Below are 13,857 nucleotides of genomic sequence, written 5' to 3' on the forward strand. Positions count from 1 at the left end.
GAATGATGTCTTTCTAATGCATACAATGTAATGATTTTCAGGTTATTGATTAATATCACCCTGGAACGTTTAATCCTTCATCTTGATTAGTTGTTTGTTCTGAGTAATTAGCTACAAATAAACAGTCTTGCAGGCACCAGAATGTACATATTTCCCCAGTGGACTAAGTATCAAATATTTGCTTTCCTTACTTATTTTCTGTGGGGTTTATTGCATTTAAAGCTTGTGAAAGTTTATGGATTCTGTTAATCTGTGAATTTTGCAAATTTACATGCACCTGCAGCAGTTCCCTAGCTGCATGTTTATTTTCATATATGTTTGGCATATCTCACACTGGGTGATATGTTGCATGGGCTTGCTCCCTTTGTCCGGGGCTGGTGTTTGTATTGTTTTGTGCTTCCAGATAGCGGTGGGTGTGCTCGCAAACGTGCCGCAATGTCTGTCACATTAACAGCTGTGAAGAGAGTTCAAAGTTCTCCAAACCTGTTGGCTTCAGGTATAACAACTAACCAGCGATGTACTACTCCTGAATGGCTTTCTGTACCATTACATATTTCTGCAATATTACTCTGCAAGGAGGAGAAGGGTAACCATACTTTCTATTCTGCTGACAGGTCTGTTACTCCAATGCTTCTTAAAGCATAGTCTTAATTTCTCTCTGGCTGCACCAATCTGAACATTAAATGTTCACACCAGACAAGTACAATATGGGAAGATGAATGAAAAATGAGTCAGAAAATAGTTGCAAAATAAAGTCTTTGTTTTGTAGATCTTTTCAAGTATAAGACTAATCCACAGGAATAAAAATTCTGTTGAAATTTATAGAACAAATTTGGTTGATAGTAGAAGGGTCATTGGGATTACTGTGTGTATAAACTTTAGAAAACATTGGATTTTTGTTTCATAGCAACTCTTGTCACAGATTTTTATCATTTTAGCATACAGTGCAAGCCTCTTTGCRTCTTGTTTTTTTGCACTTAAAAGTAGTGATAACTAGTGCTATTATGACTATTATCTGAATGGATTAGATTAGTGCTCTTTTAAAATGATTTTAAGCTTGTTTAGAAATGTTGTAATTTTAGATTCTTTTCAAAAATATTATATTGATAAGAAATCTTAAAAAAAAAAAAAAAGCTCAAATCTATCCTATGTTGGTAGTATATTTGTCAGACAGGTTTGGTCTTTTCTTTGGACTGGTGAAGAAAGCCTATGGATTGCATTCTGATGGGGGGACCCCGACAGAATCTGTAGGCATCCTTCTTGGTTTGCATTAAGCCTTTCCAGCTGATCTTAAAGGAATGATATTTTTCTGATATCTAGATTTAAGATGGCTGTAAATCAGAGCATTTACTGTAAAAAACAGCAAATATTTCTTATTGGCTGCCTGAGATAGCAGTGATTAAATAACAGTAGCTCTCAGCACACTAACCTTCTGTAGAACTTAATTGTGCAATAAATGCTGGTTACCTACGGCATAATATTCTGAGACATATTTAGGTAGCAAAAGAGAAACTGAACATATAAAACTCCTATATATTGTATAGTCTTTTTCAATCCAAAGAAATTTACTAGGAAGAGGGGATTTGTCTTCATTTAAAAAAACGGATGTTTTGAAACTGTGAGCAGTACTGTTTCACAAGATTAATTTTTACAGTTGCAATTACACCAGTGCCTTTAAAATGGCTTCTGAAAGACGTCTGGCCTTAATAGACAGTAAACTGAGTGATGATGCACTTGAAAGATGTGCTTCTATGAATATTTCTGTGTAGGCAGCTGGAGCTGGGGGAGAGGGGGAATATAGCTTGCTTTTTTTTTTTTCTCTCTCCTTTTTTTTTTCCTTTTTTTTTTTCCTTTGCACCATTGCGAAGTCTCACTGATGCTCTTTGGTTTCATAGGTGGTTTCTTTTGGTAACCGTAGCTACGGCAGTCTGTAAAAATATATACATATATGTATATATAGATATCTTTGTGTATATATATATATCTGTAGGTATTTAATTCCTAGTAGGGTTCCTATAACCCACCTAATTTTTAATTAGCCCACAATTCACAATGATTAGTTGCCGTTTGCTTTAATTATTAAAAAAAAAAAATTTACTTGATGATTTACAGATGTTTTCCAGTTTTCCCTATGTGATATTAGCATATTCACTAGATCACTGTGATGAAATTAGATTTGATACTCTATCTGCAGAGTCATGGCAAAAGAACAATAAATAGAAGTAAACATGCCTCATCACTCAGATCACTGAATATTGAGTCAAATTGCTCTCCTGTTGTACATATATGTTATGGAAGTGGCTCTGTGATCCTAGCTCCATGTTAAGACACCACAAAGTATTCATGAGCAACAAACTCAGAACTAGATGCAATGTGTAGTTCCATGATTGAAAATGTTGTCATCCTTTTCATTGATGTTTTTATTTCTAACACAAATTAATGTTGGATGTTTCTTTTTTAGGGTCTGAATCTCAATCTCCAGATTCAGGTAAATAAAACACTGTTCTTTATGCATCCATGTAATACCAATATAATTGTTTTGTAAGTGGATGTATTATAATAATCTTTCATTTATTAGATTTCATTCCTCCATGCATCTACACTCTTTAAGGAAAGTGTCACTAAATTTGTAATAATAATTACAGGTGGTTAAGACCTCAAATTCAGGTCTTATTTGAGAAGCAGCACTTCCTGTAATGCAGTAGCATGTTGTCAGAAAGTGAGTTTTGTAGGAGGATACAGACTGCTGATTTGCCACCTTTACCTTCAGTGGCACTTGCTGTTTCATTTTTAGTCTCTTGCTCAGGCATACATGTTCTACCCACCCCACTGAACAGCCTGCTCACATATCTGTTTCTTTTCTCACTGTCTTTCAATATTTTGTCTTCAGATTTGTAACTTGCTGAGTCAGGATGATATCTTCTTTTATATATTTGGACAATGTCTTAAGGGCTCTTCAGCTTAGATGATAAAGATAAAATATGGTTGGTTGGCTGGAAAATGGAAGTGTCATTCAGATTTGGAAATAAGACACAAAATTATTGGAACAATTAATCAGGTATTGTCATGAAATCACTGTGACCAGATACCTTTACATGAGCTGGGATGTTTTTCAAAATCTATGACACAGCTGTGAAATTCAAGAATTCATCTGTGAAAGTACTTTAGCCTGCTTTATACAAGGGCTGAAAAAACAAAATCTCAAAAGGACCTCAAGGCTTAAAATTCATTGATGTGTGAGTGCTGTGGAGAGCATTAAAACTGCTGCTAACAGCCTTGACAGTCCTTGAGTTTTCTTAATTTTAAAGATAGAAATGGCAGTTATAAGCTTGTTCTTATAACTTCCTTGATAATATCAGCAGCAGTGTTCATCGTGTAATAGTGAAACATTTCCATAGTTTGTTTAATAGCTAGGTTTCTTTTGATGATAGCAATATATAGATCTACTAATCAGAAAAATTGACTTGATTCTTTTTTTCCTCACAAAAAGCTTGGAGATCATATAATGATGGAAGTAGAGAGACACTGAATGGAGACACTAGCAGTTCATCTCTTACAGCAAAAGGTTTTAGGAGTGTGCGGCCAAACCTACAGGATAAAAAATCACCAACTCAGGTAATCTGAACACTCCAAGTTTCATGCTTTGATATTTTGTGTGTGGGTTAATTTTGGGGAATATTGTATGCAGATGGGTTACCCTTATAGAACATCATCCTGATGTTTTCCAGACAGTGCAAGTCACCTGTGGATATGGGCTGTTAAGAACTGTTTTACTGCTTAGATAAATTATACTCTCCCAGGGTGCATGTCTGCAGGTTAATTAAGACAAATTGCTTTCAAAGAATAAGATAGCCTGCTGAAGAAAGTAGGTCATACGCAAATAAAGCCTTTTAGGAGTGTTCCCAGACATCAAAGAGTATTTATTAATATTTTGCCCTCCAGAGAAATGCATCTGTCATCAAAATAATATCTGAGGAAAAAGGGTTATTAATTCTAAGGTAGATAATGTTTCTGCCTATATTGCAGAACAATATAATTAGAGCACGCTAAAAAAATTTTTAACCTGGAAGCATACTTATCTGTCAAAAAAAGATTAACATTTCAATGTTAATACTCCTTCTGTTACTATTTTAATTCAAAAGTTTTAAAAGGCTCTTTGTGTATGTGTGTGAGCTGTGAATAATAGCTTGTCAGCTGAGATCATGGAGTAATTTTAAAATGATTTACACATACCTGAACAATTTCACAGTAAGAATTCTCATTCAGTAATAACTGTTTAAAAAAAAAAGACCAGACCATTGTGGGCTCCCTTCTGATCCCAGTTCACTCTTTCTGTGAGCAAGTGGAATATTTGGTTTTCTAAACATCAGCTGTACAACTCTGTACACCAAAAAGTGTCAGGAACCTGAACAATTTGATTTTCCATTGAATCGAGCAATGATAGTTCCTTTTTTTGAAGATAAAAGTCAATCTTGAGTTATATTTCCTGCTAACATTTACTTTCTTTCTGTTTCTTCTTCAACGTTATTTTGCTGTGTGTGGATGCTTTTGGCAAATAAGGCACCTCTGCCACCCCCTAGAAAAGAAAGTTTTCAGAGAGCAAGAATAACTAATCACGAAAAGGACAGAATTAATCTCCAGGCAGTAACAACTGGGCTGACTAAACACCTCCCCACAGATACTGCCTACTGTACTAACAAAGAGTCTGTCCAGAAGACAATGTCTTCTCAAATATCTAACACAAGTGTGTCCTATGTGCAAAAAATCACTAAACCACTGGCCTCAATCTCCAGTGCGGGCACGAGCACAGTAGCTGACATTAATGCCACTCTCTGTCAAGGCCACAGACAACAGTCTCAAAAGCGTAGGATATCTACCCTGAAATTAACCCGGACACAAGACCCAGCAAGTAGCATTCATTGTAATACACAGCAACAGCTCAAGCCTGTTGAAGTGCCAGTATTTCCACAAAGGCCTGTTTCACCTGCCTGTAACCCTGTGCCTGAGATACACACAACATCTCTTTCCATTCAGATAGCTCCCATCCCTGACAATAAAGCAGAGCCTGAAATCCAAGAACATCCACCTAGTATTTCTCCAGACACTTCAAAGATGCCTTCAAAGGATTTGGGACAAAAGTCTACAGTTCTTCCTTCTGCACAGGCTGCAGAATGCCATGTGGTATATTTAACTTTTCCATCTTTTATTTTAGATTATTCATGAATCATTTAACTCTCTGTTTAGTTATACTTACATGATCAAAGTTAGACCTTGTGTTTTCTGGGTAAAACTACCTGTTGTATGGATCAAAACAGAACTGAACAAAACCTGAAGTTTTTGGAAGGATATTGCCAAAAAAAAAAAAAAAAAGATTTCAGCACACCTGAGCTGGAAGGTAGACTTCCTTGTTGCTCTGTGAGCACTTAATGGAGTGCAGGTGCACAGTAGGAGATTGGTGAGTTGTAGGTGATGCATCTGTTTGAATGGTCCTTCTAGAGGGACTGCCTTTAAAGGCATTATGCTGCCATAGGTGCTGGAAGGATCACATATAGATAGAAAAGGGTTGGGGGGGGGGGTTTCCACAGATGCAGCTCTACCAATTTGCTAGGCCCACCAAAAAACATTTTCTGAGTCAAGTTTGTGCATTCAGCAAGGCTAGTTGCCACCATCTGCTATATGCCATGTGATAGCCCATTATAAGGAAATAAGTAGGATAAAATCTTTTGAGTCAACCACCTCTATATCAAACATCATAACACATTATATGTTCTGTGTTTCCATTGACAGTCCRTATTTGTCAGTAGTAGTAACACATCTGCAGATGTACAGTCCATATGTACAATTGTTACCATTGACAGACTGTAGTTCTTTGAGTGTCACGTTCAACCAGATTTTTACTGTGGAAGACACAAGCATCTGCATTAGCAGCAGAATGTTTTAACACGTTTTAATAAGCCTCCCAAAAAATTAACCCCCCCCCCAAACATTAAAATCTCCCCAAAATTAAAAATTTAAGCAGAACAAAATTCTATGAAATTATATGGCAACAATGTGCAATGCTCCCTTTGAATTCACCCCATTAACTAATGGGAGCACATAAGAATTACAATCACGTTTGTGCTTCTCAAGATTAGAGGTAAAACTCCCATCATAAACTCTTCTATTATTATTTTATGAAATTTAGGACCTTTTGAGAAAAATAAGTTGCTTTATCCTTGAGAAGAACCAGTTCACTACTCAGTAAATTTTGTCAAAAGCAACAAGTCAGTTCAAGTGAAAGCCACAGTGAAGAAATAATGTCAGAAACAGAAATGAAGGCTGAGCAAAAGCTTTTTCTGGTTGATAGGATAGCAAAGTGCAAAGATTATAGGAGGCAGGCTTGCAAACATTTTAAATATGGGCATTGAAGGATGCCATCAGACAGTAGAACAGTCATAAATGTGGCTAATGCAAGTTACAGCTTTATATATTTTCTTTTCACTTAAATAGTAGTTCAGCCTGTTCACAGTATGATGCATCATATGTGCTCAGATAAATCAAAGTCTCTGAAACAAAGTCCTTGTATGACAGCTAGCAAATATTAGGGAAAACACCTTTTTAACATCCAAAGTAATATATATTCAAACTCTAAATGACCAATAATAACTTATTTTCCAGCTGTTTTTTCTTAGAAATTTAAAAGACAAATTTTGCTTTTTTAATTTTAGAATCTCTTTTAGTTTCATGATGAGGTGACAAAAAAGTCAGAATAAAGTAGTAGCTATGCTGGTCTGACAATTCTACAAATTTATTTTTCTGCTTTCTCCTTGGTTTCATTGTGTTGGGGTCAAAGGTTGGAAATATGTCAACTGCAGTTCTTTGAATAAAATGATAAAAATTTGAGCTCATTACAGGGATCATTTGGAATGTAGTCAGCTTTTCAAGCCACATCAATTTGTTGATCTGTTGCCTGCAAAATTCAGCTGACACATTCTCCCTAATGTTGATGGTTGAAAATATTTCTAAACATGAGTGTGAGGAGGTATATGTGGCATCACAGTCAAGCAATGGAACTAGTGGGTTTTGCTAGTTCTGTGTCAAGATAATGTTCATAAAACTAGAGTACAAACCAACAAGAGAGGTGTTGTAAACTTCTGTATCAGGTGAGGTCCCAAAGCCAAGATGCTTTGGGCTTCTGTTAGAAATAGAGGATACAGCTATATGTCTAAATAGATTTCTGATAGAGATCTCTGGTTAAAATCTTAGATGTCTTTTGGCTGATGCCAGAAAATGTGATCCCCTTTAGCTCCCTAGTATCTTAGGGTAGTTGTAAAGTTCACAATTTGTCTCACACAGACAAATCAACTTTAGCATACATGCATGACAGTGCTCTCATTAATGGTTTTTGTTTGGGGAGCTCTACAGGACCTTGCACAGCAGTTAAAGCATTCACGTATAAACTGATCATAGGCTGTCAACTCAAAATTGCTCCTTGTTAGGCTAACTCCTCTAGGGATACTTTCAGACTACAGATTAGGCCCACCAGCAATGCTCAAAGCTGCTGTAGAAATTCTCAAGAAGAAAAACATCCAGAAAGGCACTGTAAAAATAAACAACTCTCCCTCCACAACTGGGTTTGTGTATTTGGAGGGGGATGAGATGGGAGTGGCTAATCATCACTTCTTAAGAGGTAGTAAATAAGATATACAGAATAGATTAAATACTGTTCACATGTGTGGGTATCCATGTACGTATGGTACAGGTACGTTTATATGAAGCCATAAAGTATGGAAAATTACAGCTGAGCGTAAAAAAAGAGACAGCCAATATGGTCCCATATGGTCCAGGAAGTTCATGCAGAACAACTTTGCAATATTCTGGAATGTATCTTGTCATGTTTGTGCTCCTATTTGCACTTCATTTCAGAGCTCATCTGCTGGAACTTTAGGAGCACACAGAAGTGTGGTATGACTCACTGAGTGACATTTTGTAAACACTCCTACTCAGAAAGGTTAAACCTCTTAAAGGCATATATAAAAAGAGAAGCATTCAAGTTACTTAATATTGGGCTTTTACAATGCTACTGTCTTGAGAGATGCTGCTACTCTGTACCACACTGCAAACACAGGGGAAATATCCTAATCTATATGAACAGAGAAATTAGTATTTGTTAATATGAGACTGGAGAGAAATTTCATTGTCCAAATCTCTTATAAACAGAAGTTCTAAACTGATGAAGAATTCTGAGCTGCATCTTCTGAAATAAACACCTGTCACTTTTATCCTTCATTTTGTTCCTGGGTTCATCAGTGTCATCTTATTCTGGATACCACTCTCTAAAACTGAGGCTGCAAAACCTTGCTTGARTTCCATAGATGAGTGAACCAATGGCTTAGTACTGGTGTCATGGAGGAATAAAGCCTATTACGCTGGATGTTTATGAAAGTGTTTCTTTTGCCAGCCTTATAGTTGTAGACATGTCAGTCTAGGAGAATGAGCCTGGAATTCAAAAAACTGTTTCTAAATAGATTTATGTAATGTAGACATTACTGTTTGTCATGTATGGACAAGGTACTGAGTGATGCAGAAAGCAGAGGAGACAGGTTTCAACATTTTGGGGACAGGCAGCAAGCCAAGAAAATTGAGCACGTAGTCTTCATTTTAGTTTCTGTGTCATTGGTGTGGTTTTGCATGGATGTTGAACACCCTCCCTATATTGAATTTAGAATATGAGGATTAGTTAATAAAAATGGACATAGAAATTATAACTTGCAGCATCAGTTTGGAAATTTTGACATCAGCTTACAACAATGAAAAATAAGAGGTATTTTTACCCATTTGTGTAAGCGTATGGGTGTAATTTGAATGTTGTCTACTAAACTTTGCTTATGTATTAACAAAATGAGTTTATTCACTTATCTTTGAGTCTCTTCATGTGTCTTGACTGCTGAAGCAAGGCCAGCACTTTGGTGTTACTAGTAACCCTGCATTGCTCCACAGATTTTACGTTAAAGTGACAGGTGACTAGTTTCAAAACTGATACTAGGCTCATCTGTCTAGTTCTTGTGAATTGGGTGGATACTGTGTGCTTCAGGCCTGACATTTTACTCTTCTATGGAAGGTGAGCATTTCTAAGGAACAGCAAAAAGCTTTACTTGAGATCTTCAGTTCATTCGGACTGTGTTGATATTTATTTCTCTCTCTCAAGTGTCAGTAGTGAAACTGCATCTATTGGCTCCACAGCCCAAGATAATTACACAATTTAAGTAATTTTTCATTATTCTAATGGATGAAATACTTGTTTGGCAGTTAATTCACCTGACTTTTGCTAGCATTTCTTGGACTATGACAATAACAAACCTAATCTGAAACACACTGAATGGAACCAGCATTTAAAGATTTTTTTGAATGCATTCAGCCTGGTCCTTCACATATTTTTCACAGTGATGAAAAATATGGATTAGTAGTAGCCAGATGTTCCTGTTATTTAGAGTTTACCAACCCTCATGTTGAGAGAGATCTGTTTTTTTTAAATGGTTGAATCTGTTTTCAAAAATGTTGATTTCAGTCACCGTTTCAAACACTCACATTACCACAGGGTAAAGGCTACACCAGCCAGAATATTAAAGTTTTACTTTACAAAGCTGTGAAACTTCATGCTGGGAATCAGTAACTAGAATTGCTGCATTCCTTCTACCCATGTTGTAAGGATGATAATGTTATGTTCGTTTTGAGAATTTGGCTTGGTGAAATCAGCTACCATTTGCCAAACACAATGCATTTAATTCTTTGGGAATCCAATTTCATTTACTCTCTGGATGCACCCTGAATATCCTTTCTTGTGTTGTCTGTCCCTCCTTTTCTCAAGCATGCGGGCAGTAATCTCAGTTTGAATCCAGAAGGCTTGTTAGTTTTCTTGAGTCTCCAGAGTTACTTGTTATCATAACAATTTAGGGAATGATTTAGATATTTTAGCTCAGACATGTCTAACTACTTCTGTGGCTGCTGAGAGGATATCTCGTCTCAAGGACTTCAGAGCTTCCTATTAGTACTGCCTTCTAATCGCATTACCTCCTGGTTCATGTCTTTTGCTGGAGATCTTGAATTGTGACTTGAATGATGAAATTGAGCATGAATGATAGTTCTGTATTCCCATTATGTATCTAACTGTGAGCTGAAAAATTGTGCACCATTACATACCATTTTTATGTAGGTGCATAAATGCATGCATCTTAAACCCCTAACATGTTATGCTATATAACCAGCTGTTTAGGCTCTGCATGTGATTGCTATTCATGAAATTATTTTAATAGTATTCCATTGTTCTTTTGAAGTTTCCATTGGCAAATTAGTTATCTCTAAAACTCAAATGTCCTTTTACAATCATACACCCACTTACCACTTTTCTGAATAAGTAGTAATCTCTTTGGACTCTTTTTTTTTTTTTTTTTTTTTTGGAACTGCAGATTTGAAACATTGCTCAGAATAAGATTCTTACTGCTAAGGTTCTTACTGCTGTAACTGCCGATTTTAACAGTAGCTTCTGGCTATTTTCATGTACTCCATAGGCCCAGTAGCGCACAACTGCTTTTTCAAACCATTTGGAAGAAGTGATGGAAATCTGTTCACTTGCTTAAGATTCTTTCTGAAATGTTTATTCATACAGATGGTCTTACCTCATTAAGACTATTTGTGTAAATTCCAGTTGATCTCAGCAAGAATTATGGAACTGGGCCCCCAGTGACCTCTAATAAGCAGTACAGTCTGGGTTGTGTTCCAAGTCTTCCATAACGGATTTAAAGATATTTTCAGATTGTGGATTAAAATGCCAAAATGGCATTTTAATCTGTTAGATTAAAACATTTTCAAAAGATTAAAGATATTTGCATACTCCAAAACACAGGAAATAAGCATGGTATTGTCAATAACAATGTGATATCTTTGAATAAAAGTTGATTTTTTAAGTAGCAATTACTGCATATGGTGTCTTACTGTCCTCTATTTTATGTAAATTTAAATTCCTGAATATTCTTTCCATGAACTGTTCAAGGGTTCCTCAGCACTATTAGAAGTGAAACCATTAGTGCTGCAGTAGGTAGTATTTTGACATATTTGAGAACTTGATGGAAAGCTTGTGGCTGACAGATGGTATAGAAGGATTCGTACAGCTGTTTAGCAAGGATTGGATGCCAACATGCTTTTCATGTATCTTTAATAGAAAAAGAAGTTGCAGATGCAAGACTAGTTCAAAGCCAGTGTCCTGTGACTGATTTGAAACATGAGAACATAACTTGCCACATAATGTATGAGCTTTATCAAAGTGCTCTCATGAGGATGTTCTCTTATAGAATGATGCTGAAGCCAACCAACTACTGTTTTGTTTCAGTACTAAATCATCCCTGTCCTGTTCTTCTGTTCCCAATCCTTTTTCTTCCTCACATTTAAACCAGGTACCCTAATAATCCTTGTGTCCTTCTATGTTGAAAAGGCTGCTATCCTTACGTTGTTAGCTGGTAGGCTGACAGGGTGCTTCCAGGGTGCTTGAAATTCTAAGGCCATCCAAACATTTTTATCAGTGAGGCAGTGGAAAAAATATATTCAGTCATAAAAGGAAAAAAAACTCTGTAATCTATTGTTTGCAGGTCATGTGAACATTCAATTCTAGGGTTTCCTTTTACAGTCTTGCCAATCTGTACATTACAGTTCATCTCAAAATGATATCTGTTCTTTGGGAAAAAAGGCACAACATTTCTGGAGATCAAAATTGCAGATTGCTTTTTCCTTTTACAAACAAAATGAACATACGGCATTCGCTAGTCTCATATTTATGTAAAGTATAAAATAGTGTGAACCTCATCAGTCCTCGACTGAGATCATTTAATATATGGAACACGTTATGAATATTCATCCCCAGAGCACTATGGTTTCTGGCATTGCTTCCAGTAGTATTTGATGCATTCCTTTCTTTCATGTTTTCCTGCTTTAGTATAGAGCATATATATAGAGGTTAATTTCTTTCCTAATCCATGTGAATGTGAACTTCCTAGGGCTACTGAAAAACTTACGCTTTTGTAATTCTCCTACACACAGCAAGAGGCAAAGGGAAAAGTTTTTACTGATTTGGTAATATGTTTTCTTTTCTTATTTTTTTTTTTCCCCTTCAAAACTCAGCTTGGAAACCAGAAAGTAACTGCCCCTGTGATGGAGGTAAATGCTTCACAGACACACAGACAAACAGCAACAGAAGCTTCTCCACTGCCTCTTCCTCCTCCTGTGGTACCAGTTAACAGAGCCTCTTTCTCACCAGACAGTGGCACCCATCTAGTACCATATTCTTTGCCAACGCTTGATGATTTTTTGCCTTCACGCTTTTATAAAACCCCAGCCCTTTCACATTTTTCATATAAATACCCCTTCCTAGCTTCTGAAAGTATTATCCACAGGAACAAAACGGCCTCTGTAAGCACAGACTCTGCCATGAGTGAGTACTCCTCCCGCACAGTGAGCGAGTCCTCCACAGCCATTCTAGAYGAGCTACAGACTTGTAGCTATGATACTACTGACTGCTCTGAAACACCTTCCCCAACCTTGAGCCAGATGTCTGCTGTGTCAGATGGCACCACCTTAACCAACACTGCTGCCACTTCTCATGTAATTATCCTTCCTTTTTTCCTCCTCCGTTTGGTACAAACAGGTTGTCAAAGGGGAAGAGAATTCAAATTTGTCTGTTGTCCCATTACTCAGACAAGTATTCTGTTAATAGTTTTCTGTGTTCACAGTCTGAGAATACATTTTGCAACTATTATTAACAAAAATAATTTGCATAGCAGATTTGGTAATAGCCAGTGAAATGATACCAAGTTGTTGCACAGATCAGTGTTCAGCCAAGGTGTACTGAACATTTAGAATGAATGAGTCATTCAGTAAATACCTGATCCAAATGCACTAATGAAAGAGATCTATTGATTTTGAACAGATTTGTTTAAAATACTATTAGTGGTTTACAGGTTTGCAAAGTTGTAGCCTCTTGGCTACTACCATTTTTTGGTTTATACTGAGGTACGGATTTCATTAATATAACTTGTAAATTCATAGTAAATATTGGCAATATTTAACACAATTTTTTCCTCCAGCCATGACTACTGACTGCATGAAGTTGCTTCTGTTTTCTCTCCTCTAACTAACCTTCCCTCTCTTAAGCACAGTTTTTTATAGGAGTGAACTTCATAAATAATCTTGTAGTATCTAAGTATCATTTTACTTTTCTCTTGGTTAAGTCAAGGAGAACAGCAGTATCCAATTACATGTTTGTTTTATATGTACATGAGCTTTTCTGTAGCTTGGTACACTCATGTATGGGTAAATAGAGAAGGTATAGAATTTAGGTCAAATCTAGATCACTTCTCATTTCTTTTGGGATTATCTGTATGATTTAAATGAGTCAGAACTGAGCCTTCATTTAGATTGAGCAATCTGATGCTGAATAAAAAGTGAAAGTTGTGCTGAGACCAAAGTTTTACTGTGTCACAACAGTGTTCTAACTTGAACTTAGCATGCTGAAGTATTTGTGCAATCATTTACAAGACTAAACAGAGCACTTAGTCCAAAAAGAGCATAAGGTGTATGTATTTCTTAAATTTTGTATGAATTTTCTAAAAAGTAGTTTGAACCCCAAAACTTGCAAATAGTCATCCAGAGTGACAGCTATCTGTAGTCAGTGCTCTGGATGCTGTTTAAAAGATAACAACAGGCATGTAAAAGCTGTCATTCCTAACTCTTTGTAAAGGATCAGTGCTGTAAATCTGCACACAGCCTGGCCCCTGTAACCAAAGACAGCATGTTCAGTATAGACTGGTACTGAAATAATGTACAAACACT

The 13,857-nt window shown here is 36.4% G+C and overlaps 1 protein-coding gene across 2 annotated transcripts in view; it reads left to right on the forward strand.

Moving 5' to 3' along the window:
• The first annotated feature begins 399 nt into the window (after positions 1 to 399).
• The window catches only part of SORBS2 (sorbin and SH3 domain containing 2), a 79,010-nt gene continuing 65,552 nt past the window's right edge, over positions 400 to 13,857 (forward strand). The window contains exons 1-3 of one of the 2 annotated variants that reach the window (XM_026080780.1): positions 400 to 496; positions 2,462 to 2,488; positions 3,491 to 3,615. In XM_026080780.1, the coding sequence (XP_025936565.1) occupies positions 436 to 496; positions 2,462 to 2,488; positions 3,491 to 3,615 (213 nt within the window). In that variant the 5' untranslated portion in view covers positions 400 to 435. The remainder of the gene's footprint in view (positions 497 to 2,461; positions 2,489 to 3,490; positions 3,616 to 13,857) is intronic. The other variant, XM_026080798.1, reaches the window with a different exon arrangement.

This window comes from Apteryx rowi, unplaced genomic scaffold (genome assembly GCF_003343035.1).
Source record: "Apteryx rowi isolate R43461 unplaced genomic scaffold, aptRow1 scaffold_1158, whole genome shotgun sequence".
Taxonomy (NCBI): Eukaryota; Metazoa; Chordata; class Aves; order Apterygiformes; family Apterygidae; genus Apteryx; species Apteryx rowi.